Source organism: Petaurus breviceps, unplaced genomic scaffold (assembly GCF_028583685.1).
Source record: "Petaurus breviceps papuanus isolate PSGF00001 unplaced genomic scaffold, PetGlider_PUasm1.0 90823, whole genome shotgun sequence".
NCBI classification, from domain to species: Eukaryota; Metazoa; Chordata; class Mammalia; order Diprotodontia; family Petauridae; genus Petaurus; species Petaurus breviceps.
In genome coordinates this window covers 19,736,214-19,760,124 of record NW_027187352.1, presented here as the reverse complement: position 1 = coordinate 19,760,124, position 23,911 = coordinate 19,736,214, and the positions used below count along the sequence as shown (strand labels likewise).

The window sequence follows — 23,911 nt, the reverse complement described above, 5'->3', positions numbered from 1 at the left end:
TTCTTGAGTAGATTAAAACTATAATTACTACATTTCTTTGTAGCTTACCCTGTGCTCCTTAGCACTCTATGGAAACTGCTAACCTTTAGAAGTAAATATGGCAATAGTTATGTTAAAAGGGTTGAAAAGAAAAAAACAAAACAAAACTTTAAGCCATTTAAACATTCTTCAATAACTCTGGCCTGTATTGTACTTTGCTGCTTCTCAACTATATCTCACATAAGCATTGTATCATAGCCTACTGCTCTGTTTTACTGAACAAGTCTCACCTCACCAAGATCATCAGTTCCTAAATGGATGATGTCATACATATAATTCTGTAGCCGTGCAACACTTTTCTTTTTCTAGTCCCCATTTTTCCACCTAACATGGGAAACATACTAGGTACTTAAAACTTAAGTTTCTTCTCCTAGTACATTTAAACTTTTAAAAAGAGCCAAGAGTATGAAAATTCTGTCAAGTCTTTGTATAATGGATATTCCTATGGAGTCTTATGATTTATATATTAAGAGAAATCTCTTTTTGACAAGTCATAATTAACTGATATTTAAATTATGCTATTATGTTTATAATTTCTTTCAATAAAGTGCATACCATTCAATCATTTAAGTGTTAGGATTAAAATTATATTCACAACTCATTTTGAAATATGAAAGGGTTATGTAAACTCTATTTTTTATTGCACATAATAAGAATAAGCACCAAAAAAATAGAATATAACTGTGTTAAATGCTATAGAGTATCTTTTAAACACAATGAAAAATGGAAATGGACTCAATACAGAGAGCTTTACAAAAATAAATTTTTATTAAAAGCCATAGGGTCTGAGCAGGAAGACAGTACAAAGAATGTAAACAATGTAAACATCACTACGTTCAGCTCAGGCTGATTGTACACTGGAAGAAGACAACACAACTCTAAATGCTAGCGATGCTCTAGGTGCTTTTACTAGCAAGACACAGTAGAAGATTATATTGTACAAAGAAATTTTCTACTTTCAATTAAGAAAAAGTAATTTATCGAAGTCTATCCCAGCGCCAAATGCTAGCATCATCACACACAGCTATAAGAATACTGCTATCCCTGCTAAAACTGGTTTGTCTAATGGCAGCAACACATTTTGGATGAGTAAGTGTTGTACATCTGTGGGAAAAACACAAAAACAACAAAAAAAAGAAAAAAACACAAAAACCATGAATAAAGGTTAAACTAGCACACAAAATACTAGTAGCAACAATTATCATTAATTATTTTTTTTCCACAATAAAACTACAAAATGAACAAATGTTTCACAAACAAATAAAAAGTACTTTAGTTAGACAAATAGAAATCACTTTATTCTAAGGTAATATATTCACTTTCACAGTTGAAAATTAACTTTCCATAAAAATTAAGGGAAATTATTAATTAAAAGAAAAAAAAGTTTTAAAGAATCCTCATGTAACCATAGCTCAACAGAAATAAAAGCACATTTATTTAATCTACCAATATTGCTTCAATTTAATAATGTTCATCTAAGGACATTAAACAAAAGGTTTGTTAAAGATAACAATGTATTATTTACTGCTTCCTAAATTGTTGGGGCGATGGGAATAGGAAGTAAGAAGAGAAATTTACAAATACTCACTTGGCTTTATGAGGGTCTTCTACTTCTAAATCCCAAACATAAAGTTTGCCGACTTGATTGCCCAATGCAAGCATCTGAAGAAATAATTAGAAATATATAAATAGAAGCCTCTAGATAGAAAGTATGGCTGAAAAGTGTAGAAAACCAGGCAATTTATAGTTTTTCTACTTAAGAAAAATATCAGTACCTTCCTGTGGTTGAATTCTCAATAAATATTACTTGGATTACATGTTATATAGTTCATGTTAAAAAGAATGGTAGCAAAAACTATACAAAGTGATTGTTTCAAACTCTTAGTGAAAGACATTTCTGAGTAATTTGTGGGCAACAATTCTTAGCAAACTTGTTTAAATAACTAACATGTTTCTTACCACCTCCTCCTCTATTTCCTCTCAACTATAAGAATTTTTCAGGCAAAGGGCAGAAAACTGCTGAAGAATAACCCTTTAATATTAGGCATAATAGCTTAGTAACAGGGGTTATTTGAAAAAACTTAATACCCAACTGCCAATTTCACTCATAATAAGCACTGCAGATGGTATGTAAACCCACAGAGACAGCACCAAATATCCCCTGTGGTAAAGAAAGGAAATCAATCCACATACCCACATGAACATTCTAGATAAAGGGACCAGAGGCACAAAAAATTACAAACTGCACTATAATTTTCTAAATATAAATCATTTTTAAAGTATGAAAACAAAGTATTACCTTCTGCCAGAAATCCATTGAAAACCTCATGTACCAAATATCACATTGACTATAATCAAATCGCCCAAGAATAGTCACATTTGACTCACTAGGTTTAATTTTATCTATCTCATCTTCCATTTTGCCAGGTTTCCAGCACACAATGGCATTTTCACAAGACTGAAATACAGAAAGATGATAAAAGGAAAAAAAAAATTAAAAACAGGTTTCCCCCCCCCCAATTATTACCTTAGTTAAATTTATAGAACTGTAAAATTTTATAACTGGAAAGGAAGTTAAAGCTAGCTCAACATCCCACCCAAGGCAAACATCCCCTCTACTGTGAAGAGACTGAAAGAAGATACAGAAATTAATTGACTTTAAAAGTTTCATCATATTTAAGATGCCTCATATCATCTGTGGACACATTACAAAGCACTATTTTCTCTGATGTAAAGTATGAGATAATGGCTATAGAACAGTCTGTTCTGAGCCTTTGATAATTCTCCAAAGCCAAATTTTTTTCTAATGAGATAAACTATACCTAGTCTTGTTATAAACTGAATGGATTCAGAAAGACTTTCATAGTTCCCAGTGCAAACAATAACACTTTCTGATTGTATTTTAATACTCATTAATATCCACAATTCTACCACATACCTTTTCCACGATCCTTTGCAAAAATTCACCATGTTTTTAAGACTTGACATAAAATAGATAAGATTTTAAAGTAGAAAGGTTACAATCTAAACAAGGTTCCTACAAAGGGGAAGGTTTTCTAAAATAATTTTGCAAACTTGAAAATATCAAGGCACCTGAGACAATTAGGCAAAAGAATAAAAGAAGCTCAGTAGAACACTTTCTAGCACCTCTGATAACCATCAAGATTAGTTAAAATAGAAGATTATTCTTTGCAAAGCCAAATATTTGCTTTTGATTAAATAAGCTCCCTATTTTCTGGCAAAGAAAGGAACAAATGGCATTTATAATTTGGAAACTGTTATACAATTTGTCAAGATTTATAATAAAACTAACTGTATCCAACTGGCAAACTCCCTAAAAAGGAGTCCCAACACACACAAAGAAATATAGCTTAACAACAGCTACTATACCTTGGAAAGTATCAGATCTCCTAACCATCGCACACAATCGACATAATTCCTATGTATGTCTCTGGTTGAAAAGTCAGGGAAATGAACTTTCTGAGAAATAAATGGCCTGCAGGAAGAATGGATATGTCAAAACTCAAAAAAGGAGAACAGCAGTGGCACATTCATTTTCACTGTTCAGAAATGTAGAAGTGTGAAAAATAAAACAAGAGGAATGTTAATTTCTCTTTGTTCTGGCATTCTCCAATGGCTGAGTGCTTACTCCTTTCTACTCATGGGGAGTTGCCTCATTAGTCATTTTCATCACCAATTTTTATTCTCTATTTTCTTCTTTCAACTTAATATTTTTGAAAACCAAGCTTGAAAGAAGTAACTTAAAAGATCACAAATTCTCTTTTCTTCTATTTAAATCTAAAGAGCTTTAAAATGCACTAACTTTCTGGGATAGCCTGTAGAATTATAAATGTTAATAGTTAAAATTTTAGTTTCCCAGCTTTTTGAATAGACTGAGTAGATTTATTTAAAGCAATAATTGCTATAAAATAATTCAAGTCAGAGATTAAAAATCCAAAAGCACAACTATTTCATTTTAGGAAGTCATAAATGAAGTGCCAATTCCCTAAACTTATTTTTATGTTATTCTCACTTTAGAAGAGATTAACATAAGCAAACCAAGGGTAGACTTTAACCCTAGCCTGGAGGGTAAGGTAGTTTACCTTATATTTTTAAGCCCAAAAAGTTGGGCCTTCAGGGGTTCTTTTGTTTGTCTAAACAATAGAAATTACTATTTTTGCTGTTAACTACTGTGCGGACTTGTACATTTCCAATGTCATATCTAGTTCTGTGATTCTATGACTCTAATTTTGTCATGATATCACATCAAGATTAAAGGCCAAGTCTATACTTAAGTGTTTACTATAAAGAGCTGTCATATACAAAAATCTGATTAATGGATCTGGTTTTAGATTATTTTTTAAAATTAAGTTAAATGCTTTTTTAATAAGTAAATTGGGGATTTACTCTAAGTGTTCAGTGAAAAATGACCTTACCTAAAAAATTTTAAGTGACAGTAATTTTTCCTTTACTTCCAGAAATATAAATTGTTAATAATATTCCCAGGTTAATTAATTAAACAGATGTTGCCAGTTATGCCCCCATTCTTTGGTATTGAATTAAGTAAAGTTACAGTAATTCTTTAGGCCACTAGAAATTGAAAGACCCACAATAGCTAACTCAACAATCAAATAGAATTTAAATTCGTGTTGTTTAGCACCTCTAGTTCTTAGTAAGACATTATGTGAAAATTTAATACAGATATAAAGGTTATATACTCTCTACAATGGAAGAGTCACATATAGCCTTTTTAAGGTTCTGGAAATAACTTATTAAGAAATTTTGAAAAAGAAGATTAAGGGAAGGTCAACCCTTTCTCATCTGACTTCTGCAGAATCTCTTCTGTTTTTGCATTTGACCCAATCTTTAATATAAAATTAGAGACAATCTGGCTTAAGGCAATAATATTTGTTAGAAATTAAGACCTAAATATAAAAACCATGGACTGTTTTTTTTTTTTAAAATAATACTTTATATGGTACATGGTTTACACTAAGCATGCAAACATAATGGAAATAAAAATTTTTTAAGTAGTATTGGAAAAACTTATTTTGAACAATTATTGCCCAACGTGATATCCAAAGTCTTTAGATGCTAACATTAAAAGTTTAAATAATATCCTTCCCTCAGACCATTGTTGAACAGAACTTGAGATTTTATTGACCATATAAATGATGATACTTTTAAGTTTCTGAATTGCCATTTACTGTCTCCTATTTCTTTGCAGTAAATAAAATATGGTAATATGAAGATTTTTGTCCTTTATTAAAAACATCTAAGGACAGAAAGTGGAATGATAATCTAATTAAACAAATTTTTTAAAATGAAAACAAATTGATAAAATAAATTGAAAGTGAACGAAAAACATGAAATAAAACCAGACCAAGCAAATTAATCCATTAATAAATTATTTTTAAAAATCACTTTCCAAATCTGATTTTTTGAAAGGTTAAAAATGATTTTGTAAAAATAACAGCTATTACCCATACTTATATGTTTTTCAGGGCAAGAGTTTTGTTTGTTCTTAAATAAAGGTCATGAATATTACCTGTTAGTTTTATTTGGGTTATAATCATATGAGTCCTTAATTGCATTCATCATTCTTTTTGAATTGATCCTCCAGAGTTTAAGAGAATGATCCATTCCACAGGACATTATTTTTTCACCAAGAAGATCATAATCCTATGCAGTAAATAGTTTAAATCAAGAAAATCAGTCACAGTATCAAGTTATGCCATTTATCCAAACTTACCTGATGATATTCAAAATAAAATAGACTACAACACAAATCGTATTTCTATGGCCAATTTTGGGGGGCCTTTTTTCAACTTAGTCACAAATTATAGAAATGCCCATTAAATGGCCATTCACAGCTTTTTGAAGCCTAAACATTCCTTTTTGTAAATTCTGTCCCCTGGGGTCAAGCAAAACAAGTCCAATCCCTATTCTACTTAACAGTCCTTCAAATACCTATACATAGTTGTACATTATCTTATCTCCAGACTAATTATTAAAAATTCAACTATTACTTCAACCAATCCATATATGGCATGAACTTGAAATCCTTCACCTTTCTGGTTGTCTTCCTGTGTGGACTCTCTTTTACATTTCCTTCACCTCAGATGCAGTCATACCAAAGAAGTTCAGCAGGCATTTCTCCTCAATTTTTGGTAGCTATTTCTCTCTTAATGCAGTCCATGATACCATTAGCTTTAGTGGTTATGAAATCACACTACTGACTCTTTGTCAGTCTGCAGTCCTCCAAAGCCTACTTAATCTTTTTTAGACAAACTGCTGCCTTTCTACATCTTGTATTTAAAAAAATTTTTTTCAACCAAATGTAAACTTACACATCACTTTAAACTTCATTTGTTATATTCAGGACATTTTAATCTGTCAAAATATTTTGGAAACCTAACTATATATCCAGGAAACAAATGTTTATTAAGCAGCTACTACAGTAGGCACTATGTATTATCTCATTTGACTCTCACAACAACCCTGTGAGGTGCTATTATTATCCCCATTTTACAGCTGAGGAAACTAAGGAAGACAGGGGTTATGTGACAGGATCACACTGCTAAGTGTCAAGCCCAATTTGAACTTGGGGCCTCCTGACTCCAGGCCAGCAGTCTATCCATTGCAACACTCAGATGCCGTTAGCAGCTAGGAGTAATTTTCAAAAGCAATTGCATCAGATATCTTAGTTATCATTTCTAGCTTTGTGTCACCTGTAAATGTGATAAGTATTCCATCTCTGCTAACCAAGTCATTAATAAAAGTGTCAAAGAAAATAAAATCAGACACTGATCTTTGGGACGTGAGACACCCTTCTAATTTTATTCAAACTATAAACTTGCCAAGTTCAGTCACTTGCCTATTTCTACATTTACTTACTTGCATAATCATCTAGCTCACATATTTCTTTTTATGATAGAAGAACAACATAAAGGACTTTATCATGCTTTGCTAAAGTCTAGGCAAGTTTTATCTATAGCTCACCCCTGAACAACTTGGTAAGGAAATAATGTTAGTGTTGCATGAGCCACTCTTGATGAAAAGCAGGCTAATTCTTTGTGAATTCCTTTTCTAGATATTCACCAAGGTCTCTTTGCTTAATTTTGAACACCTAATGCTAAACCAAAACCTTTTCTCATGACAAAACTCTATCTTTTATGGAAGGAACAATGAACTTTCATTCATTTTGTGTTATATGAGACTCTCACTAATGACTACAACTGTGTACTTAAAGAGACAAGTCAATGTTTAACTATGAACATCAAGAAAGGTACAAACATACACACAAAAAAACCCAAAATATATTTTTAAAAACCTTTAAATTCAGAATCTTCCATTTTCTTCCCTATTAAACAATGTTTAAAGTTATGAAATAACCAAACTGACTGATATGACTCAACTCTTTTGCTTTTCTTGCTCACCCTGGTGGATGGAGATGCTAAGAGATGTCAAATGGCTGAAAAACTACATTCATTGGCAATGGGTCTGTGAATAATTTATTTCTAGCAATCTGCTATGAGTTCATACCTTTACTCTATTATTTACTGCTGAGATAATTGAAGAAAATTATCACATGCTTATGGTTAATGGTTTGCTTTTTTTTTTTTTCAGACAAGGTATCTGAAAATCAACAAAATTTAGCATGCCATTAATGACTGCACAATGGTACAGAAATAGCATTGCCTGAAAAAGATATATTAACAGGTATCAGTACCAAAGGGCCAAAACAACAACTAACTCAACGCTAAATGCTGGTCTTAAGGGTACTAAGAATAGGTCTTCCAAATAATGCGTTTAATAAGAACTTCAATTCAGAATTTCCTATCAAAGAATTTTCTATTAATAAGATACATTTAAAAAAAGGGGAAGTTACTGATTAAAAAAATAAACACAATTTTGTGTCTATTTTATAGCATGAGACTACCGGAAACATACTGACAAACCATTAATTTCAGAAATAAGTCTCTGGGTTAATCCTGCCTCTTAACTCAGTTCAAAACCAATCAATTTAGGAGTTCAAGAAATGAGAATTTTGCATCAATTTCCTTCTATCCCAATTCATTCAACCATACAACCTTCTTAATTTTCAAAATATCAAGTGAGGTGACTAAGTTTCAATTTACAGACTAAGTCAACAAACCATAAGAGCTACATTTTTTTTTTTGCTTTTTGGAGGGGGGAAGGCAGGGCAACTGGGGTTAAGTGACTTGCCCAAGGTCACACGGCTATTAAGTGTTGTGTCTGAGGCCGCATTTGAACCTGACTCCAGGGCCCAGTGCTCTATTCACTGTGCCACCTAGCTGCCCTGAGTACTACATTCTTAAAAAGCTGTAAATAGTACCTCTCAAACTAAAACTGAAATCCAACAAGGTCATGTATACATAGTTTTTTCCAAATTACTTTTTTTTAAATAGCAGAAATACACAAAGTTCACTGACTTGACATATTAGTTTTAGAGGTGAAAGAAGCATATCAAAACATGTACGTTAAAAGTACAATAAAGAAAAATTCTAAAGATATCTTATTACCCACCCAAAATGCCTATGAAACTGGGCTATCTGCCTGAAGTTGTCACCATCATCCCCAGGGTACAGTTTACAATTTCTGCATATCAGATAGAACAGACAACGCCAAAATCAATTTTTAATAATCCTGATACTTCAGAAAGTCTGCTTAAAGCATCTTGAAAAATGAAGTTTCTCTTGCTATCAAATAACTATTTCTTCAAAGAATGCTACTTCCTTAAAATTAACAGGGTAGAAGAATTCTTAATTGGACATTCATAGAAATCTCAGAGTACTTAAAACACACTTTAATGCTCAGAAAAACAAAGCAAAGCATTCCTTTTGAGAAGAATAATTTCATAACCTAAGCTAAAGAATCAATCCTATGAGATGAGCCACAAATTACTGTAATCCAAGAAACTGAAACTTTAGTTCACAAGCCTGGCTGCTTTGTTTCTTATTATTTTACTTAGAAAACCAATATCAACAAAGCATTGTTCCTTAGCTGGTAGCTCTAAAGTTATGATTCATAATTTAGGGTGACAGGAGTTTGGGTTCTTCCATGTTGAGACTACTCTACGCTTTTGTTGCCACCTCCAAAAAAAACCCTTGTATGACTAACTGTAAGGGTTATGGGATTTAAAGATCTTCCATGCCCCATTGGACTTGCTGACATAGCAGGAAGGGGCGGAGCAAGAGGAAGCAGAAGCCAAGCTAGAGTTCCTGCGGTGGCTAGCAGTGGTGGCGATGGCGGCAGCAGCAGCAGAGGCAGTGGCAGCGTGAACCCCTTTTTGAGTCAGCCAGAATTTCTACTAAGGACTCCTGCTGAGGACTGCCAGGGGCCGGAGCTGCTGAGAGCACGCTTCATGGACACTGGGTGGTTGCTGTGAGTGGGGAGAGGAGGACCTTTGCCTGAGGTAGCCTGTTCTGTTTTAAAGGCTTGAGAATGTGGGTGCTTTCTACTTTATCTACCTGTGCCAATTTCATAACTACTCTGATGGCTTTCACTTTCTGGTTTGGGGACTCAGTCTTTTGGTATTTTAATAAATTTTCTAGCTTATTCCCCCATATAGCAAGCCTGATGTATTTTGTGATGGATAATTACATCAGCATATCTATAATTTCCATAGGCATTGTGAATATGGCATTGCTGATACGCTAACATGTACTTGCATTCGTGGCTGAGTGTCCCTGACTTACAAAACCAAGGTTTGGGATATTAATTGTGTGCCTAATGCATCCTGCACTCTCCAAAATTCAGTTGTTTCTCATATAAGCATCAGATGGGGTAACTTTTAAATTACTACAAGAATTATGCCACAAAGTGACCAAAATTTTTAAGTTAAAAATCATAATATATGAAACAAGTCTTTTTTAATTGAAAACTGTTCAGAATATGTTACAGCAAACACCATATGTGTTCGAAGAAATTGAAAGCTACTATGTTCCTAGTCTCATAGACACATATAATTCACACAGAAGAGTTGGAAACAGTTATCTCTTTGCAACATGAACTATAAGGGCAAACATGATGCTTTCCAAATGTACTTAAAATCCAATTTTTTGAAGTACCGGACTTATGATTTCATTGGTTCAAGGAATTCCCTCTGAAGAAACTTGTTCATCAATCCCCACTGGCACCTGCTGTGCAACTGATAGTATTAAAGAGCTGCCTGGGGCACTAAGAAGTTAAGTGACTTGCCCAGGGTTATACAGCCAGTATGCTACAGAAGCAGGAAATGAACTGAGGTCTTGTGGACTCAAAGGCCATTCTCCATCCATTAGGTTCATTCTATAACCTCACAGAAGATAAAAATGAATAAGATTCATCAGGCAAAACCTATTCTTTTTTTTGTGCTTTTCTTTCACTATTCTCTCACGATTTATCTTAATGCAAATGAAGAAGATACATTACAACTCTTTGCTTCATTCAACCAACAAAATTAAAGTATATATTATGGATAGGTGAAATGATAGCCTGAAAGGCTATACCATAGAAACCATATGCTTTCTTGTAAGAAAAGCTATCAATGGTAATAATTTACAAATAAATCTCAAAGTCACAAATAAATAAATCACTGCCCTGTGGCTTTCTACTTACAGCACTTAAAACTTCATCTCTGTGCCCTTCTACACCTCCAAATATTGCAACCAGTGTGTCTGTCTGGATGTTCCACAGTCTCAAAGCATGATCTAGTATAAATGCAAATAATTAAGATTAACCTTTATCATTTATAGTTCTGGCCTTTCAAACCTATCCTACGTATTGACAGGCAAGAAAACCTTAAGATAATTTTCAAAATGATTTAGTTTTGCAGTAGGCTTTCTTTGTACAGTTAACGACTACTTAAAGAATGGAAATTAAGATTGTAGGCTCAAAAAACTTCCTAACATATAGAATAACACTCCTTTTCAATTTCTTTTCATCAGTGTTATCTTAAATCCTGATGAATCTGAATAAATTTCATTATGAGACTAACTTATAATGCTTATTGAGCTCAAAGTGTATCTTTAAAGAAAGTTACTTAACTCAATTGTTTTAAGGTACAAGGTGAAGAATGAAATCCTATTTTTGAGATATATTTTTAATGCTTATAGAACTTTTTTTCAAAAATAAAATGGAGATGTGCTATATAAGGAGAAACCATGTTTAGACATTTTAACAGAAAATACTAAAAAATATATTATACTGCTTGTCATTTGACATTCTTCTTCACACTTATGCTTATATTAAGAAACAGGTGGGAATGAGCAGATTTATAAGAAATCTATAGTAAACTGAAATTAAGATTGACATTGGTCCAATCACACACATTTCTGTGGTATATTTCTCTTCATATTCTAAAATCATAAAACTTTATTTCAAATTCTTCAAATGTTTCATTTTCTTTCAACATGAATGCAAGAAACAGTACAATAATGCTCTAAATCAGAATTTGAAAAAAGTAAATCAAGGAATGTCAAGTATATCTTCAATAGCAACAGTATTCAACAATGTCTATCAACAGTCAAACCTCTTTTGTATCACATCAGATTTTTGAAACTAGAGGACCTCAAAATAACATCAATGGCAAGCTTTTAAAATATTTCAGTCAATTTCAACTCACTTTGAAAGTTTACAGTGATATTTTCTTTACTTTTAGATATACAAATGAATAAAAAGTTGGGCTGAAAAGTTGTGCTAATTAAAATAAGTGAATTAAAACATGACTTGCATTACACAGAAGTGCATTTGAGCCCAGGCACTCTTGCCTGTTCCACTCACCACTGCCAAGAGGGGAGGTGATGCATAAAGTATTTCTACTCCTCTTAGTTTTCAGAGGTGGTGACATGTGGCACAGTTAGGAGCTGGAGAATCACAGAGGCCTAAAGGCATTAAACATGCAAGCATGTTTCATATACATATGTACTTCAAATAAAAATATTTCTGAAAAAAGTTATTTGCAAATTGAATAATTTAAAATTCATTAGGACATTACTTCACAAACCCTTTTTAATCTGTAGCACAGGTGGGGAATAGGTCTGTGAAAAGACTACATACACTAGACCATGGCCACAAAAAAGGAGAGAAAAGTGTGATGAAAATACACATGAGCACAGATCCTGAGTGTGAGCAACACAGCTGTCTTAGGGAAGCAAAAGTTACTCATCATCAACTTATATGAACCCAAGGTGAGTTTAAGTGGGCTCATATTTAGGAGAAGAGACACACACAGATCAATGGGAGGGAAAGCATGCACAGATAACAATGTCCCTGAAAGCACAAAGAGTGCTAGAACTACTCACTGTCTAATGACACTTTATGGAAAACCTTTTGTAAATCAATCTTTTTGTAGAACAAAATTGCACTGTTTTAGCGGTTTAGTAAATACATATCTTCATAAATGTTAATTAGGTCATATTAATGATATCACGGTATACAAATTATACCTATATGTGAATTTAAGGAATTAAAATTACCTTTGGTATGCTGGTTTGTAAAACATGCTTTTAAAATATGTCTATGTATAACATGCTACTGAAAATATTGCTTCAAATTATTAAAACTTCCAAATAATTCAATTGCAGAAAAATTTGTTAACTTTTAGAACTTCCACAATATCAGTCAACTATATTACACTGAATCCCCTAGCATCATTAGCTCCATTTACTTCAGTAAAATGCCACAAGTAAATATCTTCATCTAGGCTTATGGTTTTTAAAAATTCCTTACTGCTATAAAATTTCTAGGATTTTTCAGTATAACTTTCTAGTGCAATTCTTGTTCAACTCCTAACTAAATGGAAAGAACATATAATTCATTCACATATAAGTAGGTCTAAAGAAAGAATTGCTGGTCTTACCTTTGCTTACTGAGAGGAGAAGATTTGGATCTCTTGGATGAAATTTCAGTTCATTAATAGCATTTCCATGGCCAACATAGTGCTAAAATAAAATTTAAAGATAAAGTTCATATCCCTAGGACAAATATTTTTCTCATCTCACAGAAATTAAAACATTTTCATTATAAGTGACTTGCACATTAAACATGTCTTTCTGCTTAAATGGGCCCCATGTGATCCCTTCTAAATCTATATCCAAGCATTTAAAACTGAGAGGAGCATAAACAGAATAAAAAAATCTGGGAGGGCAGAGGGGAGGAAATTACAAAAACAAACAAAAAAACCCCTATATTTTCCTCCTTTTTCTATAACTACATAAAACATGTACAACATGAAACACACTTTTAAGAATACAGAAATTCACTTTAAGTATGTTTGCTAAATGCAGTTTTAAATTACCTTAGTCCAATGAACTTCTAAGAAAATAAAATCATTTTACCTTGTGCCCAAATTAAAAATTTCACTAGCTACAAAGTCTGCATGACAAAGCTCCAATGACATAACATTCAACTTACCTTTATGCACTGCATTGTTATGGGATTAATTATCCTAATTATGCCTCTAGATCCAGCCACAGCTAAGAGAGGATGGCTTGTATTGCTATCATAAGTCCAGGCACAAGTATAAAAGTTTTCATCAGCCTAAGAAAAAGTACTGTTAAGGAACACAAATTTTAAAATACAACTTCTAAACATACTCATTTCATTATCTGTGAAAAATGTATTTAACATTTTATGACTTGATTCAAATATATTTAAATTGCCACAGTTTTATCAGTGCCTCTTACAAGCAGTAAATTCTCACTTCCTAACCTAATTCGGAGAGTAGGATCTAATACTAACAATGGATCAACAAATTCTAAATCAATCAACAAAAAAAGCACGTTTTGTTTTCCCACCTATTTTACTTTAGTTGCATAAGATGCTGATGCTGTCCAACTATTTGTAGTCAACTCTGTAAAAAAATTAATAACAGCTAACATTCATAGTGCTTTAAGGTTTGGGAAGTGGTTTACATATACTAAAACAGAATTCTGAATTAAAATCTAATTCTTCTTCGCTTAAGATCACAAACTTGTGAAACTAGAAATACTCTACCAAGAGCAATGGGCAGCTACAATGGAGGTAACGGATGGCTCTGGGCAGAGGCCCCTGCCCTAGGATTGAGGAACCACAACACCAGCAAATGGAGCTCCCTTAACATTCCCAATGGTTCAACCTGTGGCTTTTCCTGCTCTACCACTTTATGCTGTTGCTGCTCATCTTCCCATCACCTGAAAGAATAAGCTGATAACTGTTTAAAGACATGGTTTCTAAAATGCTTTTGAGAGTAATGATGAACAACTTAGAAGAAAACTAATAGGCACAACAGAAGAGTTTCCAATACCTGTGCAACTTTATTTTGCTACACATCAATGGATCTTCTGATAGACTAAGAGATACTATTTTGATACTATAAACAAAGAGTAGTTAAACCACTGCTAAATTGATGCAAATATCCTTCATTTCATTTAGATGTAATAAGAAAGCTACCTTTCCAAAAGTTTTTAATGCTGATATTCAAGGGGAAAAAAAACCTTCACAAAATCCTTCTATGATTCATTATGGTATAGTGGTGAACATGGATTTTTTAAAACTTCATCAGTGGAATGTGAGCCTGGAAAGACTTATGTTGCAAATGCTTTGATTAAGGTGCCAGCAGCAGACTAAAGCTTGTTGAGGAACATTCTAGCTAAGTACAGAGAAGCTCATCTCAAGTAGGCAGGCCACTTGAGAGTTTTTTGGGTTTTTTTTGCTGTGGCAGACTATGAAACAAAGGAAAATACAAAATGATCCTCAGTTCTGTGAAGTTTCATTCCACTTTTGCAGCAATGGTAACAGTGGAGGAAGAGAGATGTTAAGAATCATAGCTCTGAGACTATCCAAAAACAATCACTTTGCTAGTAGCACTATAAATGTGAGGACCTTTTCTAACAAACAAATGGATGTGCTTCTGGAATAAAAGAATCATAAAATTTTTTTTAACATTACCACTACAAAGGGAACAAGAAGATTAAAAAGTTGCAGCTAAATAAAAGGATGTCTCCTTCAGAATTCCTTTAACAGTGATAATCAACAGTCTATCAACAACATTTAATAAGCATTTACTATGAGCTAACACATAGTAACCTCTTTCAATAATAACCTCAGTTGAAGAACCTTTGATTATTGAAGTCAGGTAAGACATAAAACAAACCAACATATGGTTACTGAAGGCTTTGACCTCTGCCATAGTGGAAATCCAGCACTAAATGGAAGGTAAAGAAGTCTCTATGAATGATGGTAAGGTCTCCAGATGCTCCAGATGTCTGTGATGACAGGAAACACGTTGCCTTCACTCTAAGGCTATCTTCCCTTCCATTTATTTTGTATTTATCTTCCACATACTGATTTACATCTATATTGTCTCCCCTATTAGAACGCAAGCTACTTAAAGGCAGAGAATGTTTTTACTTTTTAAAAAATATTTCTAGCACTTTGCATAGTGCCTACCACATAGTAAATGCTTCTTGCTTGAGGTATTAAGCTCTAGCACATTATATTCTGGAAGAAATCCATAATGAGTCAAAAGAATTAAATACTGATTCAGGAAAATTCAAATGGACTTAGAGAAGTCGACTGTCCATATTATGACATACAATAATTGCATGGATCACCTATAAAGCTCACCTATCAGTATGCATCTCCTGAATAAACAGTACAAATGGACAATAAGTTGGACTCAGAATTAAAACGTAGATAAGCAGGATAGATGTTCCCCCTATAGGGCTCTAAGCCCTATTGTTTTAATAGCGATAACCCACCAGTATTGATGTATTGTTTTAAATCATGGAACATCACAGTTTCCAAAGTATTAAGGATAAATATAAAACAGAAGGCAAATAAAAGGTGCATAATTGATATTTGCAGGCTGCAAAAATATATAACAAATATGAAACTTCAAAAGAATGACAGTAATGGATATTATCTAGGAACTGATTGATAAAGTTGAACCTGCTGATCAAATGATGAGAACAAGGGAGAACCAGTGGACAATCTGTACATTCCACTAGTATCCTCAAGATGTTAGAAGTAAGCAAGAAAGAAAAGTCTCTGTCACATTGTATGGTGCTCCTATGGAGAACTTATCAAGAGACACAGACTAGAGATGCATAAAGTATGGACAAGAATGAACTTCAATCTGAATTATTAATCTATATTGATAAAAGCAAAGATTCATCTGAATAATGAATATCTGGGTACTCGAGAAAATGTCAAAACAAGGCAGTAATGAAAGTTTTCGAATAATGAAAAAATAAAATGGGAGAATTCTCTGAATACTGTAACTTTATTTATTATATGTTATATTATATATTATAATTTTAATATATTATATAATAAATTATAAATATAATATATATTATTTATATAATAAAAACAAATAATTTTACATTTTTCAAGGGCTACAGTATTATCTACACAAAGGGCAGATTTACAAGCATCAAGCAAACAATACTGAAAAGTCAGCTTAAAACTCACTATGAAAAATGCTATCTACTTTCAGAGAAAGTATTGATGGAGTCTGAATGCAGACTGAAGAACATTTTTTATACAAATCTTTATTTTTCTTGTATTTTTTGAGGGGGGAATCTGTTTTTTTTTTCATAATATAACTAATAAGGAAATGTTTTGCATGACTGCACATGTATAATCTAGATAAAATTGCTTGTCTTCTCAATGAAGGGGGAGAGGAAAAGGGAGAGAATTTGGAAGTGAAAAAAAAATTTTTTTTAATTAATGTTAAAAACTTTTACATGTAATTGGAAAAAAGAAAATCACCTTAAAATGAACAAGGAATACCAGTCACTGTAATTGGATGAATTATATAGTGATCCACATTGTGAAGAAAGCTAAAATTATTAATGCATTTATGCATTCAGTGTCATTGAGAACACTGAAAACTTACAGGCTGTGCAAAATTCAGGCGCAATCCAGTCCAGTATTCTGAATCTGATATTAAAAATGGACTTTCTTATGGAAGAGCTTTAAGATGCATTTCTTGACATATATTCCTTTTTTTTTTCTGAACCCAGTATTATTTTCAGCTTACACTTACACAGCTTCTTGGGGGTAATGACTTTTTAAAGTTTCTTACCTTTCAGTGGAAGTCATTACTTTACTCTAAACTTAATTCTTTCAAGTTTCAAGAGAAACACCTTAAAATCCAATACACTATTTAGTAAATGCCTGTTTACTTTGTCTATATTACTCACATTTTTTTAGATTTCAATCATACATTCAAATTATTTAACTTTCATCTAAGATAAAAAAAATTCTGGTGTTTTCAGACTGTTTTAACATAGCAGTCACCCTCTCTTAAATCATTTATAAAATTTCCCTTCTGTAATACACTTCTAGTTGAACTAAAGCAGAGAGGCACACAAAGTAGAAACATACCCACTATTTCATGTATGGACAAACTAAGATTTTGTACAGACTGTGATGTTTCTGTTTTATTCCTAATGCATTCTCTCAAATGATGAAGCAACATTTTGAAGGCTGCCCGATTCCAATATTACAATATACCAAAAGTTCCAAGAAAGCGTACAAATGATTCCTAGATTCCTTTACTGGATTAAAATTGATGTTTCAGACTTCACTATTAGAATTGGCATATCACATTTCCCTAAAAGAATCACTCTTCAGTAAAACTCATCTACCACTTTTCTACCTACTCATTCAACCTCAAAAACTTTTGCTACAGTTTAGTTCCATAAATTTTACTTCATTTAAATGGGAAAATTGCAAATTTGTTTTTAGAGTAGTGGCTCTAAAACTCTTTGGTTTCAAGACTACTTTATACTCTTAAAAATTGAGAAATCCCCAAAGAAGGGCTTATGTACAGTACACCCACTGGTTTTAATATTAGAAATTAAAATATTTTAGTATTATTATGAAAGTAATTTTCACCTTGGGGTCCCCCTGAAAAACTCTGAAGGACCCCAAGAGGTACCTGGACTACACAGAGAACCTATAGCAATTAAGTACAGGCCCATCTGCTAAGGTTCTACAGCTTTAAGAATTGTTAAAACATCAAGGTAATTATCACTATTCAGTAAGTCATGCATTATCTATCTTAATACAAAACTATACTTATGGGATTTTTTCACACCAATGTTAACTGTATTAATGAACTTGCTGGTTGAGTCCCCACATTTTAAGGAACTGAACAATAGGCAAAATTAAAATTAAATAACAGACCAAAGAAAAATTTAACACTATTATTTCTTCATTTATCTCTCTCCCCTTCCTTCCTCCAGTTTTTCCTCTTTCCATTCCCTCACATAAACAAATTGCAAAAATAATGTTATTAAGTCACAGTGACTAGCACATAGTAGGCATTTAATATTTATAGAACTAAATGCGATTTTCAATCGATAATTCAATAGATTCTCCTAGATTCAATTAAATTCTTCTGAAGACTTATCCAATTAATTCTACTTCCAATTTCTCTGACATCACCTTCTCAGTTTAATGATCAGGACAAACTTTTCAACTTAGAATTATAGAATCTTAAGAGCTGGAAGAGACCCTACAAGTCATCTACCTATCACTACTCAATCCCAAGATTGTGATCCATGTTCCTATGCAGCAATCTTTTACGTGAACACACTAGAGGTCTTCATCCTTTGAATACTTTCAGTCTCTATTTCAAGAGGCAGCCTGTTCCTTTAATAAGAGGTTCAATTGTCAAAAATAGTTATCAAGTAGCAAGACTATGTAATATAGATACTCTTTATAAAAGTTTTAGAGAATGTAGACAAAAGAAGACAGAAGAGCTGAATATAATGGCTAAATTAAAATATTTGTACTTACTTATGTGAGACCAACTTGAAGAGCACAATTGCACAAGATTATTCCTTTAGAAAGGAATAAGATTATTCTAGGGAAAGGGAGTATGAGCAATAGCCCATAGGATCATAGATCTAGTACTGGAAAAGATTTTATAAGAGGTCACTTAGTCCAAATTCTTGATTTTATGGATGAGGAAATTGAGGCCCAGAGAGTGACTTGCTCAAAGGTCATGTCTGTAAAATGATCTTTGGTAATAAGCAATAGGTGTCAGAGGGAGGACTTAAATTGAGGTCCTGTGACTCCAAATTCAGCATTTTTTTCCACTGCATCAAGTTGTTGCCAGAACAGAGACAGGAATGTATAAAGAATATTTAGTAATCAAAAGATTACCTGAGGGTTTATGTTAGTGGTTAAAGGGATATAAGGTTAGAGCAGGCAAGCAGAGCTAAGTTATAGATGGGCATATATACTCCACTGAAGAGTCTAGGATGATATGCAAATACTTCACCATGAATTATTAATGCTCTAGGCTATTTAATAAGGTTGGGGACAACAGAAATCTTTTCAAAGTCTCCTGGATCCAACCTTCACAGTATTGTTATCGACTATTTCAATCAATCAACAAGCATTTATTAAGCTTTTATTATTCCTCAGTCACCCTGCTAAAGTAATGAGACAAAGACAAAAACAAAACAGTTCCCACCTGTAAGGAGTTGATGGTTATTGGGAAAAGCAATATGTACACATAAGTAAATATAAAATATATAGAATATAAATAAATATATACAAATATTTTTAGTATCATGACATATGACCAATAACATAACAAATTAGTCACTTTTCACTTGCTTCTTTAACTTTCTAACCCTTACTAAGAAAAAAGAGACTTATGATCCAGATGTAGAGCAATTACAACTTGATCTACATCAAATAAGAAGCCCAATAGAGTAAAATCTTTATCAATGAACACTAGGGAAGTCTAATCCTTAAAATGCTAACTTTAAGCACTTTAGCCACTAGCGAACATATTTATCTGGCAGGGACAGTAAGTGGATTCCAGGACTTGTGCTTGGGTTCATCTTGGGATCTCTACTCCTGTCCCTGGCTGATACTGTCAAAACATATCATCCCAAGAACACATACTCTGAACTGTCACAGGAAGTGGAGAGGAAGGGCTAAAAACAATGCAATCTTCCAGGTTAGAGACTATCAAGACTTCAGAGACTGCTTGAAAAATCTACCCTACCCTGAAAAGAGGCACAAAATGATGACTCAGGATAGTCACAAGAAATAAAGGAGAGTCAAGGGAGGGTTCAAGGCAGGGGAAATCAGTGTGAGGGGGGCTGTTCTAGGTCCAAAGGAATGGGGACTCAGGACAAGGACCTTAGCACCAAAAAATATTCACAATAGGGACCTATACTAGTGAACTCTATATTCCTCAATATGGGAAGGCTGGGGAATAGGATGGGTGTGCCTACCAGCAAACAGGACTGAAACACTAAAGACTTTAGGAGAAAAAAAACTGAGTAAATAAACATAAGTACATAATTCAACTGAGGATCAAAAAACCAGAAGGGAGGATGGATACTAAATCCTTGAAGAGATTACAAAGTTCTCAACAAATTCACAAGAAAAGTTAAATGACCTAATGTCTGATGAAATCCAGAACCCTGTGGACTCCCAAGAGAGAACAGTAAGAAACTCCAGAAAGGCTCAAAAGAAAAAAGAAATTCAAAGAAGAAATAATTAGGAACAAATACAGATCAGAAATGAAAACTGTCAAAGCAGAATTCCTGCCTCTGACCTTTACTAGCTGTACCATGGCAAAGTCACAAGCTCTCTGATACTATTTCCTCTTCTGTAAAACATAGGTAATGATAATAGTAATACCTTAATACCTACCTCATAGCATGTTAGAAAGAACAAATGATACATCTGTAAAATGCTCTGCAAACTTTAAAACACTATACTAATGTCAGTTATGCTATGGGGAACAACAAAGTTATAGAAGAAGGAATGGCACAAACAGAAATTTATGAAGATCAATCCAAATTTTAGGGGAACAATTAACTTAAAAGTATTTTTCCCCCAGGGTGATGTCCTCATCTCAAGTCAATTCACATATCCACAAAAACATATGATGTACTCTTTAGAGAAGGATACATCAGCATCCACATAAGACTGCAATAACCGGATTTCTCCTTGTGAGTGACATTCATATAGTGTAACCTGATAAAACAAAATGAACAGTATATTTAATCTTGATAAGCACATAAGTTTATTCTGTGGGTTTTGAAGAGGTTTAAGAAAACATACTGAAACACTATAAAATGTTGCTTCAAAATAGAATCTCTATGAAGTCTTGAGTCAATCATGATAAAGTCTTACTTCACAATACATATGATAAACAATGTTATAAGATTTTCCCCTTCTTTCAAATAGTTTTTACAAAGTCCTTATGTAACTTGAAACTTGGATAATTTTGACTGTGTGACAAACAGAAAACAACAAATGACATTATGGATCTCAAGTATGCTATCCCTAGGACAGTATGGACTAGTAGATATAAGTGACCTCAGAGTAAAGAATTTGGATTCAAATCTCAACTCAGAAATTTACTATGTGACCCTGGGAAAGTCACTTTACCTTTCTTTCAACTCATTTTCCTCATCCATAAAATGGGGATATTAATAGTACCCAAATTACAGAGTTATTAAAAAGATCAAAAAAGATAATTACGTAAAGCACTTTGCAAACCTGAAAGCACCATATTATTCAAGTTTTAAAATATATAATAGCTTGATGAAGATCCCATATATAAATTATCACTATTAAAACTCAAAGAGTTAGCCACATCTGCATTAAGTATATAAAAATACTCCTTTTTGAGATAATTTATTAGGTAATGATAAACTCTGTCCACTTTATTTTAGAACATATGCCAACAGAAACTTTCATCATTTTAAACCAATGCCTTTCATTGACAATAAGCTTCATGACAGCTTGGACCAGGACCTTTTTCTTTATATCTTTCTAAGTCTATTTGATAAATCATTGATGAATTAAATTCCTCTGTAGGTTAAGTTTCAAAAAGGAAATTAAAAAAAAAAAGACACTTGGCAAAACACATGATTAGAAGTTGAATTTTGTGGGCGGCTAGGTGGCGCAGTGAATAGAGCACTGGCCCTGGAATCAGGAGGACCTGAGTTCAAATCCAGCCTCAGACACCTAAAACACTTACCAGCTGTGTGACCTTGGGTAAGTCACTTAATCCCAATTGCCCTCCAAAAAAAAGAAGTTGAATTTTGTTATTAGTACAAGATGCAGCATGATGAAGTGGAAAGACAGCTGGTCTGGGAAGACTGGATTAAAGTCTCAACTATGATACCTATTGACTCCATTATAATGCTAGTGAAGTCACTTAACATCTCAGTAAACTAGGCAACTTTCTAAGACTATAAATTGCAATGCAGTTATTAAGTTGTGTGTAAAGGGAGTTTTCTCATAGGGAAATCCCTATGCCAATTTTTTTTTTTAAGCTGTATGATCAAGTGAGTGGTATGTATTTTTTTTTTGTTCATCCTAGATTTCACAAAATGTTTTAAGTATCCTTAAGGTAATTAATGACTGTTTCCCACAAAAGGTAGTGATTAAGTAGCCTCATTCTTCGACTGAAACTATTTTGTATCTCTGTATTCTTTTCAAGGTTAGAAACCAAATGTAAAAATTGAAATTGAAGAGATATATCTTGTTTACAAAGCAGAACTTTTAAATGACATTTCACAATGGTGAATCTTGGGAAAAAATATATAAATGGAAATTATGTCAAGCAGGAAGAGAGTAGAACAGGTATAAGAAAGCCTCAGTATTTATGCAAGAGGAATCCCTTTAAAAGACAAGCAAAGTCTTTTTAGTACTGCACCAAATATCCTTATATAAGAACCATGAAGTACCTACCTTATACCAAATTTCTCTTTATATTATAGAAAACTATAAGGAATAAGTAGGAGTTGTGCACAAGAGCTTTTATTCTTTTTTTTTTTTTTAGAGCAATTGGGGTTAAGTAACTTGCTCAAGGTTACACGGCCAGTTATTTTGTATGGGTGCCAAGTATCTGAGGCCGGAACCAATCCCGGATCTGCCGACACTCTTACTCACTGTGCCACCTGGCCGCCCCAAGAGCTTTCATTCTTAACCTACTTTGAAGCTGTCATTAGGAAAAAAAAGGAAAGGAAGAGACTTTTTAGAGACCTCCTGATTTCTCTATGGAAGTGATAGTTCTATCTCTTAGCACCTGGGTGATACTAAAAGTGAGATCAAAGGAACAAAACTAGTGAATTTCAAGTTTCCATTTGAAAAATTGATGGCAATTCTTAAATTCTGGGAGCTCAAGAGCCCACACTATGAAACAGTTCACATTTAGGTTCAAGTTTTAACAATCTACAGCACTTGAGCCACAGATGATTTTCTAGTGGTGAAGGTTCTGACACTATAGATGAAATAGTGAAGCTGATCAGGTTTGACTTTGCTGTCCTTCCAAACCCTTGGTTAATTCCCCTTCTAACTCCAGATACCAGCCCCAACCCAGAATCTCCAAAAAAGCCCAAAGCACTACCACAGTGCCCAACTCAGTTATAATCTTTTCCAAGGTGTTAACTGATTACCTCAACTGTCAGCTGATAAGGGTTTTAGGCTTAATGACGTACATTTTCATAGGCTATCTACCCTCAGAGGGTAGTGCCAAGGAAATAATGCTTTACCAAAATGAGATGACTAGATGATGATGGTGATTAAAGTTAAATATTTCCTGTAACACAGTAGTGCTTCTGCCCTACTCTATCCATTCATACTAACAACCATTCCACAAATAAACAATGGAGTCCAAATTTTGGCTTAGTTTAAGATCAACAATAAGTTCAACAACATGGTTCTTTTTCAAACAATTCTTGTGTTTCTAGACTATTTTGACTGGCTCAAGGAAAAAAAAACCAAATATTTATTGCAAATAAATCAACAGAACAATTTTTTATCTTATAATTTTAACTGAGACTTTTAAAAATCATTTAACATCTTTAAAATTCTCAGCCTTTTTCAT

The 23,911-nt window shown here is 33.2% G+C and overlaps 1 protein-coding gene across 1 annotated transcript in view; it reads right to left on the bottom strand.

The window, feature by feature from the left end:
* Positions 1-788: 788 nt before the first annotated feature.
* EED (embryonic ectoderm development) overlaps positions 789-23,911 on the bottom strand; it is a 32,239-nt gene continuing 9,116 nt past the window's right edge. The window contains exons 4-12 of the mRNA XM_069071031.1: positions 20,980-21,045; positions 13,459-13,584; positions 12,905-12,986; positions 10,663-10,754; positions 5,588-5,721; positions 3,430-3,535; positions 2,339-2,497; positions 1,628-1,701; positions 789-1,143 (exon numbers count right to left, since the gene is read on the bottom strand). Of these exons, the coding sequence (XP_068927132.1) occupies positions 1,017-1,143; positions 1,628-1,701; positions 2,339-2,497; positions 3,430-3,535; positions 5,588-5,721; positions 10,663-10,754; positions 12,905-12,986; positions 13,459-13,584; positions 20,980-21,045 (966 nt within the window). The 3' untranslated portion in view covers positions 789-1,016. The remainder of the gene's footprint in view (positions 1,144-1,627; positions 1,702-2,338; positions 2,498-3,429; positions 3,536-5,587; positions 5,722-10,662; positions 10,755-12,904; positions 12,987-13,458; positions 13,585-20,979; positions 21,046-23,911) is intronic.